The 16,991-nt window shown below is 45.4% G+C and overlaps 3 protein-coding genes across 5 annotated transcripts; 1 reads left to right on the top strand and 2 right to left on the bottom strand.

Annotated features, from left to right (window-relative positions):
• Positions 1–500: 500 nt before the first annotated feature.
• Positions 501–1,887, bottom strand: LOC123065205 (uncharacterized). Its single transcript, XM_044488554.1, has one exon. The coding sequence runs from the start codon at positions 1,785–1,787 to the stop codon at positions 825–827; it is 963 nt and encodes a 320-aa protein (XP_044344489.1). The 5' UTR covers positions 1,788–1,887; the 3' UTR covers positions 501–824.
• A 5,757-nt stretch (positions 1,888–7,644) lies between these two features.
• LOC123069328 (54S ribosomal protein L51, mitochondrial) lies at positions 7,645–10,013 on the top strand. 2 transcript variants are annotated; one of them, XM_044492159.1, is made up of 3 exons: positions 7,645–7,923; positions 8,457–8,563; positions 9,255–9,477. In XM_044492159.1, the coding sequence occupies exons 1-3, from the start codon at positions 7,844–7,846 to the stop codon at positions 9,461–9,463; spliced, it is 396 nt and encodes a 131-aa protein (XP_044348094.1). In that variant the 5' UTR covers positions 7,645–7,843; the 3' UTR covers positions 9,464–9,477. The 2 variants fall into 2 exon arrangements, with proteins under 2 accessions (XP_044348094.1, XP_044348095.1); XM_044492160.1 differs by lacking the exon at positions 9,255–9,477 and adding an exon at positions 9,484–10,013 and having other exon boundaries at positions 7,646–7,923.
• Positions 10,014–10,893: 880 nt separating this feature from the next.
• LOC123069327 (U11/U12 small nuclear ribonucleoprotein 59 kDa protein) lies at positions 10,894–15,724 on the bottom strand. Of its 2 annotated transcripts, XR_006432443.1 has the most exons (10): positions 15,400–15,724; positions 15,060–15,314; positions 14,595–14,970; positions 14,396–14,479; positions 14,217–14,282; positions 13,691–13,763; positions 12,854–13,239; positions 12,481–12,521; positions 11,519–11,648; positions 10,894–11,128 (listed from the first exon to the last, which is right to left on the bottom strand). XR_006432443.1 is itself a non-coding variant. In XM_044492158.1 (9 exons), the coding sequence occupies exons 2-9, from the start codon at positions 15,287–15,289 to the stop codon at positions 11,570–11,572; spliced, it is 1,335 nt and encodes a 444-aa protein (XP_044348093.1). In that variant the 5' UTR covers positions 15,290–15,314; positions 15,400–15,724; the 3' UTR covers positions 11,306–11,569. The 2 variants fall into 2 exon arrangements, 1 of the variants encoding a protein (XP_044348093.1); XM_044492158.1 differs by lacking the exon at positions 10,894–11,128 and having other exon boundaries at positions 11,306–11,648.
• Positions 15,725–16,991: the final 1,267 nt, after the last annotated feature.

Below are 16,991 nucleotides of genomic sequence, written 5' to 3'. Positions count from 1 at the left end.
GCTTCGCGGAGATCAGCAAGGCGGCGGCCAACACGTCCACGCCCCCCGCCATCATCGGAAGTAGAACATGGTAGACCGCCACCCTTGGGTCCCATGAAGGCCACCGACGAGGCGACGTTGGCATACATAGCTCGTCTGGTTTGTTTAAACAGTTTTTGAATTGTATGCGGGAGCAAATTTACGGGTCAGCGACGCCCTTACTCGCATGTACCGCTGGACTCGAGTGTTGCTGGTGGACCTACTATTCATCAATGACTACGTGGCCAAATGGTGGGCCCCCCAGCGAAGAACGGGGTCAAAGGAGATGGCAACGAGGGTTGAGCTGATGACAACGAGCGCTAGCGTCTTTCACTGCCTCATGCCCAATTTCTTCGCACGGTTTGGTGGCGCACTAAAATTTTGGAAAAATTTGTTGCAACCTTCACATTCAGCTGGATAGTGGCACAACCATAATTTTTCCTATGTTTAAGCTAGACAATTTTCTAAATAAGACCTTCTCAAAACAAACAATTTCACCTTTATATGAAAGTAAACTGAAGGCGAGAACATCTAAAAGTGTACGGCAATAGAACAATAAACTTCAGTTCGTTGCTCCAGTTTCATGTCCAAAACAATAACCAAACAATCCAACCAACTGAAGTTGTAAATAAACAAACTATGAATGCACGGCAATAGAACATCTAAAAGTGTTTGCCACTTGACGCCTACAAGCGGTCATCGAGATTTTCCCACAAACACACAAGTATGATGCTCTAGGATCATCACAACAAACGGCAAATTAAGGAATTATTTAGAACCCTGAACGACGCCGCGGCAGCTAGGAACTAGGATAAGCAGGCTCGGAACCACGGGCTCTGGTAGGCGTACTCGGCGGTGTGTCGCTTGTCCTCGAGCGCGGCGTACTTCGACTCGTCCAGCCAGACGGAGGAGGAGAACTCGGCGGCCTTCTTGTCCAGAGCGAGCACGATGCCGTCTCCCACCGTCCAGTAGGCGAACCTGTAGGAGCTCCCTGCGAAGTGGAAGGGGCCCAGCCCCCTGCCGCTCCCGAACTGGTTGCCGTAGACTGCCATGCTGCTACGAGCGGCGCCGGAGATCCAGCGGCCGCCGCCGGCGGACGAGAACGCGCAGGCCCTGGCGACGCCGTCCCCAGGGCGATAGACCGCGCACGTGACCCTGAAGTTGGACAGGCTGATGCGCGCGCCCGCATCCTCGCCGTGGAGGAAGGCGCCCAGGCAACCGCAGCCCTGGAACCACGCCGAGGGCGGGACGGTCCTGTAGCGCCCCGTGAGCGGATCGCAGACGACCAGGGCATACGCCGGCGACCAATTTGTCTCCTTGTCTAGGAGCACCAAGAGCAGGAGATCGTCCCAGAAGTCGGCGAGCTCCCAGCAGCGGCCCGCCAGTCCCGGCCGCGGGAGGAAGTCGAGCGCGAGGTTCCGCGCGACGGCGGCGGCCACCCACCTCGAGGAGGAGGGGACGAAGACGGGGTTGCCGCCGGGCGGACGCGGGTGCCGGTGGCGCTCGTCGACGCGGTAGTGGCCGCAGAAGTGGGCGGGCGACAGGCCGCGGAGCGAGATGTACCGGAGAAGGAAGCGTCCGACGTCGCCCGCGATCACGCGGCGCCAGCGCCGGCACGTGCACGCCGCGTAGACGAGGTGGCGATGCAAGGGGAGGCGCAGGAACACGAGCTCGAGAAGATCGTTCGGGACGGCATCGATCTCGGTTGCCGGCGCGGTTTCCCTCTGGGCAGTCTTGCGGCGGCGGCGGCGGCGGCGGCCGTCCTCCATGGCCACCTGGACCTTACCCTAGCAGAGGTGAAAAGGCTCGGTCGTAGTAAATGGGTGCGCTAATTTCGCCCGGGAGGATAAATCAGAATGGACCCAGGAGGTTCGGTGGAAGAAACGGCTTTGCCAAGTCCCAGTCTCTCTCTCTCTTGTTTTTTGAGAAAAAAAGTCTCAGTCACATGCTCAGCCGTTGGACCTTGTTTTTTTGAATCATCAGTAACTTTTATTCCTCAAATGATGGCCAAACCGTTTACAATTTGTGGAAGAATAAAGTCAGGGGGAAAGGAGTCCCAAACATCTGAAACTCTAGTACTAAAGCAATGTTTTGCTAAGCTATCAGCTACTAGGTTGGCTTCCCTACAGCAATGGACGAAACTAATAGATGAAAACTTCATAGCCAAGATTGTTGCTTCGGTTATAACTGCAGCATCGCCGCCCATGTATGCCTCTAAGTTTGAAGCCGCCTCAAGAGCATTCAGGCTATCTGATTCAATAACAATTTTGGTGCATCCAATGTTAGCAGCAAGAATAAGTCCAAACCTGATTGCATATATTTCTGCGGAATCTGCCAAAACGGCATGAGGCAGAATCCAGCTCGCCGCTGCGATGAAGGTCCCATGTTCATCTCTCGCCACGGCTCCACAGGCTCCGGCCATTGTATCAGCATGGAACGACGCATCCACGTTGATTTTCACTATACTCGAGTCAGGTTTCCTCCATATCTGGTCTAACTTTCGGGTTGGCTGGTTTGGTGAGTTTGCTCGAACAAAATTTGTAGCCGGTACCTTAATCGATAGGGTCGTTCTATCAGGAGTTTGTATGGTTTCCCCCTTCACCGCTTGTCTCCGCTGCCACCAAATGTACCACATTGCCACAAGTATGAGTTCTGTTGCCGGTATTTCATGTATCACAAAATCAGATTGTAGGAGGATCTCCAGAGTAATGGACCCCGAGCGATCTTGTACCACTGCCTTCTGTATTGTATCTGCCAGCTGAAGTTCATTCCACACTTCCATGGCCCTTCAGCATGTGAAGATGCAGTGTTGTATATCTTCCAAACCGATTTTACAGAAGGGACATTGGGGGATTATAGGAATGTGTCTTCCAGCTAGAACACCGAAACATGGCAACACCCCCTTTAGAACCTTCCAACCAAAATGCTTGAATTTCCGACGAAGCAGAGCTGTCAAAGTTGTTTCCACACTAAGTTAATTCGAGAACCACATGGAGTATCACATCGACCAAACTGACGGCCGAACTGGTGGTTGAACTCTACGTGATAAGCAGATCACACCAAAAAGGTACCAGACCTTGTAAAGTGCCAAGCAACAAAATCTTCTACAACTTCAACATGCAAAGGAATTTGTAAGATTCTTGCAACATCCACGGGTAAAAAATTGTCCCGAAGGAGCTCCACATCCCACTGACCCATATGTGGATGTATAAGTTCTTCAACCTTAGACAGAATGGTTCCTCCCTTAGGTGTGATGATCCTTCTTGACTCACTAGAAGGAATCCAGGGATCATCCCATATGTTAATATGTGAGCCAGACCCTATCCGCCAAATACACCCTCGTTTGAAAGTCTGTATACCTGCAACAATGCTTTGCCAAGTGAATGATGAACCCTCTTTAGGCCCTGCCTTCAGAATATCACCATTTGGATAATACTTGGCACTCAGAACACGTGCACATAAAGAATCAGGATTTTGGAGAAGTCGCCAACACTGCTTTGCTAACATAGCAAGATTAAAGCTGTGAAGGTCCCTAAACCCCATGCCACCCTTCTTCTTTGGGACACATAATTTCCACCATGCAAACCAGTGCATTTTATTTTTCTCCTCTCCATATCCCCACCAAAAACCTGCGATTTCATCTGTTATTGACTTGCAAACCCCCTTGGGTAATTTGAAGACCGACATAGCATAAGAAGGGATTGCTTGTGCCACCGATTTCACCAAAAATTCTTTGCCTTGTACTGATAGTATCTTTTCCTTCCACCCCTTCAACCTTTGGCAAACTCTATCAACAAGGTGGTGGAAGCAATCGCTTCTATCCACTCCTACCATAGTAGGGAGACCCAAGTACTTGTCAGTCAGTGCTTCCGTTAGGATATCCAGGATGCCACAAACACCTTCCCTGACCAACACTCCAGTATTAGGGCTGAAAAAAAATACTGGATTTTGCATTACTAACCCGCTGCCCTGAGCTTGCACAATAAGTATCCAAAATCCTCTCCAGGGTATTTGCGTTTTGATCTGTTGCTTTCATTAAAATAAGTGAGTCATCAGCGAAAAGAAGGTGTGAGATTGAGGGTGTGTTTCTGCAAACCCTTAAACCTTCAATTCCTCCAATGCTTTCTTCATGGGCAGTAAACTGGATAAACCCTCAGAGCATAATAGAAATAGGTAAGGGGATAAAGGATCCCCCTGCCTAAGCCCCCTCGTGGGCATATACTCATCCGTCTTTGTGTCATTAAACCTGATCCTGTAGCTTACAGACGAGACGCACTCCATAATCATATACACCCAACTCGGATTAAAGCCCAGTTTCAACATCATTCTCTGTAAGAAGCCCCATTCAACTCGATCATACGCTTTGAGCATATCCAGCTTGACTGCACAAACACCATTTGATCCATGTGTCTTCTTTTTTATTGCATGAAAACACTCATAAGCCACTAGCACATTATCTGTAATTAATCTACCTGGAATGAATGCCGACTGATTTGGGAAAATTACCTCAGGCAAGATCTTCTTGAGTCTGTTTGCTAGCATCTTAGAAATAATTTTATAGACCATATTACATAAGCTAATGGGTCTAAACTGAGTTAGTACCTCCGGGCTGTCCACCTTTGGGATGAGCACAACATTTGTAGAATTCCACCCTTCAAGAATTTTTTTGTGAATGATCGCATCAAGGACTTCTTTTGTCAGCTCATCGCCTATAATATGCCAGAATCGTTTAAAGAAAACAGCATGTAATCCGTCCGGTCTAGGAGCCTTCATATCTCCTATTTGGAAGAGAGCTTTTTTTAACATCCTCCTTCCTGAATGGCGCCATTAGTATCCTATTCATATCCTCAGTTACAACCTGCTTAACAGAATGTACTAGTCCTTCATCGATCTCACCTGCATCCGAGTTAAAAAGGCTCTGGAAGTAATAAAAAATAAGGGGCTTGAGGTTATCATTACCCTCAATACAAGCATCATTATTATTTTTCAGTTTTCTGATTAGATTACGGCTGAAGCAGATTGATTAAAAAACTTTGTGTTGCGATCTCCTCGGTGCAACCAGTTCACTCGCCCACGCTGTGCCCAATATATTTCTTCTTGCTCGAGCAGGTTCTCGATCAACACCGTAAGGTCCTTCTGTTTCAGACTTGTCTCGGCCGTAAACGATGAGCGCATTAGATTTTCTAGCTCCTTCTGTGCCGTTCGCAGGCGAGCACGTGGCCCTTTCAACACTTTGCGATCCCAAGCATGTAAGTCTCTATGAACTGCCGCAAGCTTTGAGCTGGCCGAAGGGCACAACCCCGGAGTGACCGCTTTTTGCCATGCTGTTTTAACTACTTCTTCCACTGTTTCCTCAGATAACCAATGGGCCTCAAACACACGTCTTGCCTGCTTCCTTGGGGCTGCCACGCCGGCCAAGTAGTTAGTGTCCAGACATATCGGTCTATGATCCGATTTCCCCATATCGAGGTTGCACAGTCCACACAAGGGGTGCATTTCCATCCATTCGGCATTAGAGACGGCCCGATCCAAACGTTCCCTCAGACCACCTCGGAACCATGTGAATTTATCACCATGGTATCCTATGTCCTCCAAGGAACAATCAGACAACGCATCTTGGAAGGCTTGGAGTCTCACCTGCTGCCGCGGCGCTCCACCCTCCTTCTCTGAAGAGAGCAAAATCTCATTGAAGTCGCCAATGGCAACCCATGGGAGGCTAGACTGAGCATGCAAGTCCCATAGTAGGCGGTATGTACGGTCCTTATTATCCCAGCTGGGTTCCCCGTATATGCATGAGAGTCTCCACTCTCTTCCATCCTGTTCTTCAACCGTCACATCGATGACACTAAAGGTAGTAGTCCGGGAGTAGATCCTCACCTCCTTCTTCCAGACTAGAAGCAGTCCACCTTTTCTACTATCGAGACATGGCGCAACGATTTTGTAGTCCATGCCCATCCTTCTCATCAAATCTTCTGCCCTATCTTCATCTAAATGCGTCTCGGACAGAAAAAACGCATCCGGGTTATACCGCCTCTGGATGTCCAGAAGCGAACGAACCGTCGGGGTCCCCAGGAGTCCCCGACAGTTCCAGCTTATAAGCTTCATTGCGTGAGGCGTTCCTCCTCGAACGTCACTTTCGTCGACTGCGCAGACAAACTGAATCCAGTAAACCTACCGTATACAGACAGATACGGAAGAACAGAAACCGTCACACCACCTTGCAAAGCAACGGGCTATGCCGGGACAGAAAAACCAGCTATGCTAGAACATGTTGGGACGTCAAACTTTACTCTTCGCCTAGTCCTTCAAAACAGCCGAGAGAAACCAGACCACGGCCAACAACAGCCCACCTGAATCATCTCTTCTCCTCCTCTGGTCATGTCATCAAGCTAGCTTCCCAAGGGAGACCCATGATTCCCGTCGGGCACACACAGGATAGGCAGCCGCCGGCTGCGGCGGCGGTCAAAACCCTAGATCGCCTTCAGAGTCGCCTTCGAGAGAAAAACGATTCAACTAACCTTCAAATCCTAGCTGACCTTGTTTCTATTTCTCGCGTGTTAGGGAAACGGCCTGCATCATTTTCGTGTATTTTTCATGTGTGATGGGCCGAGCGGTAAAGAGGCTTCTTTTTTTGTGATTTGCACTCCCCGGCTTTTTTTCCGGAGCAATTAGTTAACGAGCGCTCTTCGAAAGCCTTTTAAAGATTATTTAGCGTGGGCTGAGAGCGCGCCAGCCGCCGCCACGAGTCGCGCTCTTGGCGCTCCCTTCAAATTTTGTTTTTATTTTTATTTTTCTCACGTGTTTTTTATTTTTGACTGTTTTTGAGGTTTTTTGGCTTTTTGTCTTTCACCGGTCTTTCTAAACTTTTGGACAAAAAAATAAAAACTTTTTTGCGCAAAAAAACACACTTTTTTTATTTCACTGTAGGCACGTTTTTTCTTTCGCTAAAGACATGGATTTGCTTTCTCGAGGGGCACGATCATGCCTTTCGAAAACAAAAAAAATAAACATGTTTTTTTTTCACAAGAGGCAGGGCCGTGCCTCTTCGAAACAGAAAGAAAATTGTGTTTTTTTACTTTTTTTTTCCTTCCGTAAGGGGCATTGCCCGTGCCTCTCGAAAACAGAAAAAAAAACATGTTTTTTCTCCTGTGAGAGGCATGGTTTTGCTTTCACTATGTCTCTCGGAAACGGAAAAAATGCATTATTTATTTATTTATTTTTCACAAAAGGTACGGTTTTGCTTCCATAAGAGTCACAGGCGTGTTTCTTGGAAATTGCTTTTAGAAAAGAAAGAAAAAAATGTTCTCTATTCGGGTTTTTTGTCTGGTATTTTTTGTGAAAGAAAATTTTCTTCAAAACCTATCAACATGAGATCTAGTTTTGAAGATCTCGACGCGAGGAATCCAACGGTAAAAACGGTTTGAGATTTGGACAGTTTAAAATAAAACATTTTGAATAAACAGATCTAAGAAAAAAAAGATGAAAGTGATTTTTTAAAAAGGTACTTCTCAATTAGTGATTTCGGTTTTTTTTTTTGGCTGTTCTACTACATCCTTCTTTTTCTTTCATTTCGTGTAGCCACTGGCTTCTTTCTTCTTCTTTTTTTAGGGGGAACCACTGGCTTCTTTCTAACCGTTACGAAGCGGAAGAGGCTAGGCCTCGAAACTGGGCCGAGTGTTGGCCCACGCTCCTTGGGCTAAACCCTAACGCAGAGCGTCCTCTCCTCTCCAACCCGACGCCGGCCTCCGCCTCCTCCTCCGCCCTCGCCTCCTTCCTAGCCGCACACCTTGCTGGTCTGGTTTGGGTTGACCCGGAGTGAGGCGGGATGGCGCTGAGGGGCGTTTGGCAGCTGCAGAAGCTCGTGGTGAACTTCTGCGATTGGGGAGGGAGCAGCAAGGGGATCAGGTACTGTTCATCGTACCAATTTGATTCTGCCTTAAGTTTTGTTCCTGGAGATCCGACTTATTCGTTGTGTCGACTGAGCTGGAGTGCTCTGTTAATTCTTAATTGTGCATGGCGAAATGTGGAAGTGGAGTTATCTTCTCTGAAGGTGAGCGTCGCGTGTGATTATGTGTCTGTTTTGACGAAAAGGAAGAGCTATTGGGTATGACCCCATTGAATAGGAGTAGTTCATCTGTCTAGAGGACACTTTGATATTATTGAAAATGGGAATAACTATTTGGAAGAATGGCCCATTAGACAGTTCAGTCACAGTTGAGCCGATTATATGTGGTTTGCTTGTTGGGTTGGGATCAAGCTCTGCTTTTGTGATCTTTGAAATTTTATTCACATGGTATCTTCCTTTCTTGCGGATGAGTGATTTCGGAGCTTAATTGTGGCTTCACTCCATACTTCAGTCATTTGAATTTAGTGTCTGATAACAATTAGGTGCTTCAGTTTGCTTGCTCCTTTACGACTAAAGCTCCTTGGAATTGCAGGGCTTTTATGGAGTCGCATCTTCCAGCTATCAAGGAAAAGAATCCCCAGTTAGAGGTGGTGACACAGCTTGTCCGTGGCCAGCATCCTAACTTGAAGGGCATTTACAGTAAGATCTTCCTTTCCTTATGACCATTTTAGTGTTATGTGGTAACTGTATTACTTGTAATGATGTTACTTTCTGGTAGTTGTGAGATCTTTGTGTTGATACTTACCAAATGCATATAATCAGTTAATTTTCATGCAATCTGTCGCAGTCAAGCACTGTGGTTTACTTTACACATCCAAGATTTAGTTGAAGATTTACTTTACACTCTTGTCTTCAACAAACAATAACAAAGCCTTTAGTCCCAAACAAGTTGGGGTAGGCTAGAGCTGAAACCCATAAGATCTCGCAACCAGCCAAGTTCTAGCCTAGCCCAACCAACCAATCTAAGAACTTGGTTGGGTTAGGCTAGCCCAACTTGTTTAAATACTTGTGATAAATTTGACACACTCAACATCCCAAAGGTCCACGTGGTTTAAGAATGACATGGTTAATTTGTGTGAATAAATCTTTTGAAGGGAAACGTGTTGATTTGTTTTGTTTGAGGGTGCACTTTGCTCTAGGACAAGTACCATCCACCTCCGGTGGGATAAGACATGCAAAAGATTTTGTGGGGGAACAGGCTCATTTACCAAGTTTTGTAGAATGCATTTCACAACTTTAAATATCTTCTTTCACTTTCAGTGTTTAGCCAAAGGATAATTCCATTTCGTTGCACTAACCACACTGACCTTATAGCATCTGATGATTGCAGGAGTTGCAGGAGCAGGTTGCTCCTCAATTCTGTTTTTCTGTTGCTTTGTGTTTGTTATTGGGAGATTTTTCATAAATGCACACCCTAGAGATTCGAATCTCACCGACAGGACCCGCCCACATGTCAGCAAGACACGGTTCATGCGTCATCCTTGTTATTTTCCATGGAGTCGTGGCTGTAGTTGCTTATATTCTGAGTGTTATTCTTAAGCAATGTCATTCTTGTGCAGAAAACCATAATGAGAGAGTGGTTTGCGTCAGAAACTTGGCACCTGAGGACATAATGCTGCAAGCTAGTAGGCTAAGGTGTTCTCTGGGCAGGAAAGTGGTGAAGCTGAGAACCAGACACGTGACGAAGCGGCCAAGCGTCCAGGGAACATGGACGACGGAACTGAAGATGTGAGTCAAAGTTCCTGATGGCACGCACTCAGCAACAACCGTCTCAGATCTATAGCAAGAACTCCGTGCTGCTATTAGACCTCTGTTCCGTCAGTAGTTATTACAGTTTCATTCTGTCTCCTTTTGTTTGAGCCGCAGTCTGATAATAACATGTGAACTTGGGGATTTTTTTTTTGTTAGTGTCACCTGTCTAGCTGATATTTTGATGGCAAATGCCTGATCTTTAGACCATTGCATTCATTAAAGCTGTCAGCGCAGAATTTGTTCTGAAGGAAGGAGGAATGTTCTGCATGTTATGACAGGACAAGTTATAAATGTAAAACTGTCATGAACTATATACATTGTGCCATGTCTTGCTGTCCATCTGGTGCACTCATCCATCGGGTTCTATAAGTGTCTGAAACTGATGGCACCTGTTATTCAGTTGGTGCTATCCCATGAACCGTTTCAGATTCATTTTTTAAAAGGACAAATAATTTTTTTTGTTAATCTATATATATCAATCAGGAATATCGCGCTGATATCATTTTCAGCATCGATAGCTAACTTGTACTAGTTCCTATGAGCACATGTAAAAGCCTTTGGGTCGACCTTGAAGATGCACATTTGGAATTTCACTGCTTTGGGTTCATACTCAGCTTCTTCGGCCTACTTTTGCCCAACTTGCAAACGCAAATGACTCGACTTCGAGAAAAAGGCGGTTTTGCAGATGCCACCTAAGCAAAAAAAAATTGCATGGTTAATTTTACGATGGTTGTCGATTGCAAAGGAGGGGGCGGCCGATGTCAATTCTGCAAGAAAGAGCTGGAGTCTGCCGTGCATCTTCTACTCAAGTGCAGATTTGCTAGGCGCCTTTGGGAGGACATCAAAGCGTGGCTTGGTCTTATTGACACTGAAATAAAGCATTGGCGAAACTTCAAGTGAGTGTTGGAGTGGCAGAGCTCCTTGGTCTTATTCACAGATTTCTCTTGCTTGTTTCGTGGGAGCTTTGGAATGAACTGAATGGACAGTTCTTCAGGAATGTATCTTCTATACCTAGAGTAGTTGAGCGTAAAATCAAAGATGAATTAGCCTTGTGGGTTTTTGCTGGGGCAAAGCATTTAAGTTTGATCATGCCACAAGAGTAGAAACTCTCAGATGTTAAGGTTTGTTCTCTTGTAACTATTTCTAAATTCTTTCTTAATCAATGAGATGGGGCAAAGCTCGTGCCTCCATTTCAAAAAAAAAGAAAAGAAATTGAAGCGTTATCTGAAGAAATGGACAGCTTCATCAGTTTCAGCTGCCAGGGGGTCACCACCACCGGGAAAGAGCGGCAAGCCAACGCAAACCAGGGCCAAGGTTTTCTCTCGCTAACCATTTCCAAGCAAAATTCCACAACCAATGCAGACTGCAGATGAGCATTCCCATTTATTTGCTAGGAAATCTGATGGCAGATCTTGCGGCGAATATCTCACAAAGCAACATGCTGAAATCCAACTGCGAGACCCAAGATAGCAAATAATCATTTAAGAGAAATGGAAATACAGCTCTTTCCCCAATCCAAAACTCCACCTTTCATGCATCAAGTACAGACAACACAGATGAAGCACCTGGTGGACTCAAAATTACAAAACACAAGAAAACCTGACAGGGTGGGTACAGATATTAAGGATATCAGGTGTGAAAAGAACTTCACAGTTGACAGCAACTTAAATTCGATAGTACATGCCAAAGCCACAAGACAATCGAGCATTCATCAAAGAAGGTCTACAGACTAGCAATGAGATTTCACTGAGATAATCTTTTGTCTGACAATGTAATCCCTGTATCCGGTATAATCTCTTCACATCACTAGTTGACATAAAGAAATTTACGTAACCCAAGTACCTTCAAAGCTTCTAATGGATGGGCAGAAGAACCATTGTCACCCAATAGGATTTACTTGGGCTGCACCAAATATGATGCCCATACCTCATTAGCTGGAGGGGGTGGCTGAACCCAATTGCCAGGTATACGGCTGCATGCAGGTGCAGACAGTCAATGCATTTAGAAGAATCCCCGCAAAAAAAATGCATTTAGAAGAATAAAAATACATGTAACATTTGTTTAACACGCCACATCAAAGATCTCTCTGTCCACTGCAGTAACTAACTATTATGGTTGTGATTTAGACTAAAATGGATATGTGAAATTCTGTTCTTACAGACCTGCAATGAATGAAGATTATCATAATTTACAACCAAGGGAAAACTTTGTTTCTGCCACTCTAGCTTTTCCCATACAAATATTTGCTGGTTCAACGACACGGTCTAGTATTACAGCCATACCATAAATAAAACTAGATGAAAGCTATATAGAAAGATCCACAAGCCATTTGCAACCTTAATGCACCATTAAGATATCAGCCTATATTTTACGAACTATAAATCCAGCTTTGTTGCTCACCAAAGATGCTAGTTTATCATAGTGGACCTAAAGTCAGCCAATTTGAACACACCATTACGTGATGGTTTCTCATGAGTTTATTTTCCAGCTTATAAGACAAAACCTTTAAAGAATCAGCAAATCATATTTACACAGTGAATTTGCACTGCATGAGAAGGATGCTTGTCAAATACTCCCTCCGTCCGGAAATACTTGTCGGAGAAATAGATGTATCTAGACGCATCGTCTGGAAATACTTGTCGAAGAAATGGGTAAAAATGGGTGTATCTAGAACTAAAATGCGTCTAGATACATCTATTTCTCCGACAAGTATTTCCGGACGGAGGGAGTAACTAGCATGGTTTAGTGCTGTTATTATCACGAGACAAGATAACGCAGCATGATTTGACAAGTAAAAGCCTCACCTTCCTCCAGGTCTGATAAAAGAATCCCACATTCTGCGTACCTACAATCGGAGGTGAAATACATATAAGATACTGTATTGAGTAACCTGAACTAGTATGAAATTTCATTAAAAGTGAGGGGGAAATCTCCTACTCAAAGAAATAAAATATGAAATCAATAGAACTTCAACAGAATCTCCTACTTTCCTTTCACATAGTTCTCACTAGCGCTTGCAGAAATGGTTATCCGGTAGCTCCATAACATCCCAATGATGACATCCAGTAAAACCCAATAGATCATATCAAAGATTGTTAAGCCTAGTCAGGTAGTTCATTAACACCATCCTACAAACCCGTGACACTTGCATGAAGTTGAGAGTTTGGAATAAATTACCTCAATGAGTGTCCCCAGGTCATAGCTACTTCCATGATAATAGTGGTAGAACTCAAAAGGCAGATTGGTCAGAGATTCGGAATGTGCAGGCCCTTCTATCTCGACCTTTTGACCATCATGTTCTGTCTTTTGACTTGCATGATCACTTCTCTCGCTTATGCTTGCATCTCCTTGTTTCTGCTCTGGTGCCGACCCACTTTTAGGTTGTCCAAGGCCATCTTCTTGAGCAGTTGTATGATGGGCAGCCTTCCTTGATTCCTCAGCGGTGAGAATAGCATCCTTCGCAGCATCAGTTCGAGCAGCAGTTGCAGCTTGGCGCTCCTCTTCCTCAACTGCAGCCTTGACACGCTCAAGATATTTATCATCCTCTTCTGGCAGAAAATGACCTGAAATATAACTGTCGCCAGTGTTAATTATCAGGCATGCATGGGTTGCAATGGCCAGAATAAAGCAGGTTAATCATATCATCACACATGGACAACTTTTATAAGTAAAAGTGTTGCCTACAACTGCATACAGAATTCAAAAATTATGGATCTTAGTTTAGAGAACAATGTGACAGTGCTTCCTCCATTTTAATATAAGTCCATTTCGGGGATTGTCAGTTTACACTGTGATTCCATTTGAGAAAATCAAGGGTTTAGTTACAGCATCCTTATAAACCACTGCCCATTACGCTATGCGAGGGATCCAGGCGGTTACAGAATTCATTTACTACAGAAAAGAATGGTCCAACCTAATGACTGGTTTCAGGATGTCCTTTAAGCATATGGGATATGGGTCATATGGTGGTTGCGGAATAAGGGAAGAGGGAGTGGCTAAATGGAGATATCTTGCCTTGTTTCTTCAGTTTTTCGACCCTTACAGAGCGGAGCTCCTGTAGTTTCTCGACCATTAGTGCAAGCTCGAGCTGTGAATCGCAGATTTTTTTTCCAGAAAATAGTTAGTTGGAATAAGGTAATACTGCACTGATGCTTCAAAAATAATATTAAGATCTTATAATCTACACAAACAGCAACTCAAGAATTCAAAAACTGCTTGCACAAAAATCTGAAAGAAAACAATCAAGCTAGGTACATAGAATCAAGCACAGAAGTTAGGCTGCACTCCGTCGATGACAACTAATTGGCAATTTTAAGAAATCTTCAAGATGGCATCTTACATAAATTGAACAAAAACATAAGGCACCAAGAGAAAGGTAAGAAAATAACAATTGCATAACTTAATGCTCACAGCTAAACCTGTCCAAAACTCAGAGAGTATTAGCATGTTATTAGATTATATCTAAATTCAATTGTATGCACGGATCTTCTTGGAGAAAAACAATAAAATACAAGGATTTAGAGTCATGTACAATACTTACCTCAGATTCTAAACGTTTTCTTTCCTCATTTGCTTTCTTCTTGGCAATCTGCTTCATGCTTTCTACCTGGTTTGCACATACAACAACGAGTTCATTATGGTGGAACAACTGTGTTTTCCTACTAGTTACTACAGATAAATCCTATGAATGAAATGGCAGTTCAACAAATGAGACAGCACCTTGCGTTTTGCAATGTCATTCGCTATTTGCCTAGCCCTCCATTCATCAGCTTCCTGATCAATCCTGTCAAATTCTGCACTCTCCTGCACAACATCAAGAGAAGGGAAGACATGCATTTATTGGATCTGTGGCCATTTTGATGCTAACTGAGCATTTTCACAAAGATATGAACATAGAAACATGTGAATTGAGTTCCACCTTCTGGAAAAGCTCTGCTACATGCTTTCTCTTCCTCTTCCTCCATCGCTTATTTCTCTTGGACTTCTGCAGCTTCTGAGTTAACGAAACCATTGCCGATCTTTCTGCCCAAGGACCGTCTTGGTTAATAGCGGAAGAAATAGGTGCCAGGAGGTGCTGAAGTTGAGAACAGAGATAATTAGCCGCATCTGTAGCCAGAGATTCATGAATGTCTTGGCTAATCTTGATTTCACTTGCGAGCTCCGAAAAATGGCAAGGCCTGCCTGCAGAAGAGACACCAGACCCTGAAGACGATTCTACTGCGGACGAAGATGGTTCTTGTGCACTAGCATCAGATGAATTCCTCACAAGTGCAATCTCCTCTAGTTCGTTTATCCTGCCAATCCAAACCGTTTATTTCAGCACAAATGGCACAGAGACTCGCATACACGGTCATAACTACCTTTGGGAGTTTAGGGAACTCACAGAGCGCTTGAAATCGCGACCGTCTCTTGCAGCTTCTTCAAATGCTCCCGCACATTGTCACGCTGCCAAAAGGAACTGGCCGCCGCCAGTGCCGCCGCCTCAGGCTGGAAAGGGAGCGGCTGGTGCTGGTGCTGGTGCTGGTGCGGGTGCTGGTGCTGCTGCCACTGCCACTGCCATGGCGGAGGCTGAGGAGGCCGCAGTGGTCCAAAGGCATTCGGCGGTGGGAACATGGCGTTCTGCTGCCGCGGGGGAGGCCTGCACACAAGGAAAAGCTCGTCAAATCCATTTAGCGAAGGGGTCGCCGCGAGCGATTGCAGGTCAGAGGCGCATGGGGAGTTACCTGAGAGATGGATGTCGTCTTCGCCGTCTGCGGATCAGTCGCCGAAGGTATTCGGACTTGTCGCCGGCGGCGGGTCGCTCCTAGGTCTTGTTGGCGCCCCGACTCCGTCACCACGCGTGAAATTAAGTGGAGACAATAGGCTGGACTCCGGAGAATGCAGTAGGGGGTGGACGCGTGGTGGAGGGAAGGGGAGGAAGAGATCGAGTCCGGCGGGGCGAGGCAAGGCAAGGCGGCGGCTCCGGCGGAGAGGGGAAGAGCGTGGCTGGGCTTTTTTCTTCAGATCATAGACTTGGCAGCCCTCCTCCTCTCACTTCCGGACCGTGCGCGGGTGGCGAACGAGCTGGGCCGGGCCACGAGCGCGGGCGGCCGAAGCCTCTTTTCCCTGTTTTTTTTTACGTTTTCTGTTTTCTTTTTTTGCTTATACTAGTACAAATGCCCGTGCGTTGCACCGGGCAAAAAAAAAATATATCCTAAAAACACTCTCGTCCCACTACGCGCCACTTCCAGTGTGCTCATCGTCGTGTGGATCTTTTTCCCCGGCGGTTCTTCCAGATCTATTATGTTTAGGTTTCCGGGGGATCTTTCCAAATTCAACCGGTTCTTGTGGTTTTCGGAGTTTCTACATGTCCTCTCATGGTCTACATCAACAACTTCGCAGCCCCTTCTTCCACGTTTGGAAGGACACCTGTTAATATTTGGCCTTAGGACTTTTTGCAAAAAAAAAGAAAGATTAATAATTCATGTAAAGTTGTACTAAACCAGCGACAAGTGATATAGATCGGAGAGAGTAACTAAATTACGGTGAAAGATCTATATGTTTCATACAAAATTTATTAGTTACTTTTATTTTGAGAAATATAACTAAAATTTTAATAGTAACAAAAATAGGTCAAAAAATACATATCTGAACAGAAGTCTGCAACGTTTGTGGTTGCAAGGCTGCCTACTTGGTATACTGTAGTAGACAATACATAGTCCGTGATCCATTACACTGTCTCGTCACATACACCACATGAGCCTCAATGAAATGGGTTCTAAGTCTGAACCTAATATCACTAAACAAAACACCTAGTTGCGCCAACTCATAGTCGTTTGAGTTCATTGCTTGCTTAAGGATCATACAGTCAGTTTCAAAAATGACGCGCCCAACTCCTAACCTATCATCCAGAGTCATGCCTTGGAAAGAGCAACAGCTTCAGCTTGTAGGGCGCTGTGCAGATCATGCTGGGCTTCAGCCGCTGCAAAACAAATGTCTTGAGCGTCATCTCTGCAGATTAGGCCCCAGCCTCCAACTCCTCTTTGTTAGCAAATGCAGCATCGACGTTTATTTTCACCATATTGCTTGGAGGCTTCTCCCACTTATGCTGCCGCACGATCGGTTCAGTAGGCTTAGCGCTCAAAAACTCTTTCCATTCATCAGCGTGGTGACGGACAGTGTATCGAAAAGCTTCAACTTCCAGCCGTCGCTCCCCATGATTGCCCCTGTCCCGTTCCGTCTACCAACACCAGAGCAAAGCGATGGATAGCAGCTTCCTCTCCTCTGGTTGCAGGTCAAGAATTATAGACAGAATTTCTTTGGAAGATGTACACTG

Source organism: Triticum aestivum, chromosome 3B, assembly GCF_018294505.1.
Source record: "Triticum aestivum cultivar Chinese Spring chromosome 3B, IWGSC CS RefSeq v2.1, whole genome shotgun sequence".
NCBI lineage: Eukaryota > Viridiplantae > Streptophyta > Magnoliopsida > Poales > Poaceae > Triticum > Triticum aestivum.
The sequence above is the reverse complement of the archived record's forward strand: the minus strand, read 5'-3'. Positions and strand labels throughout refer to the sequence as shown.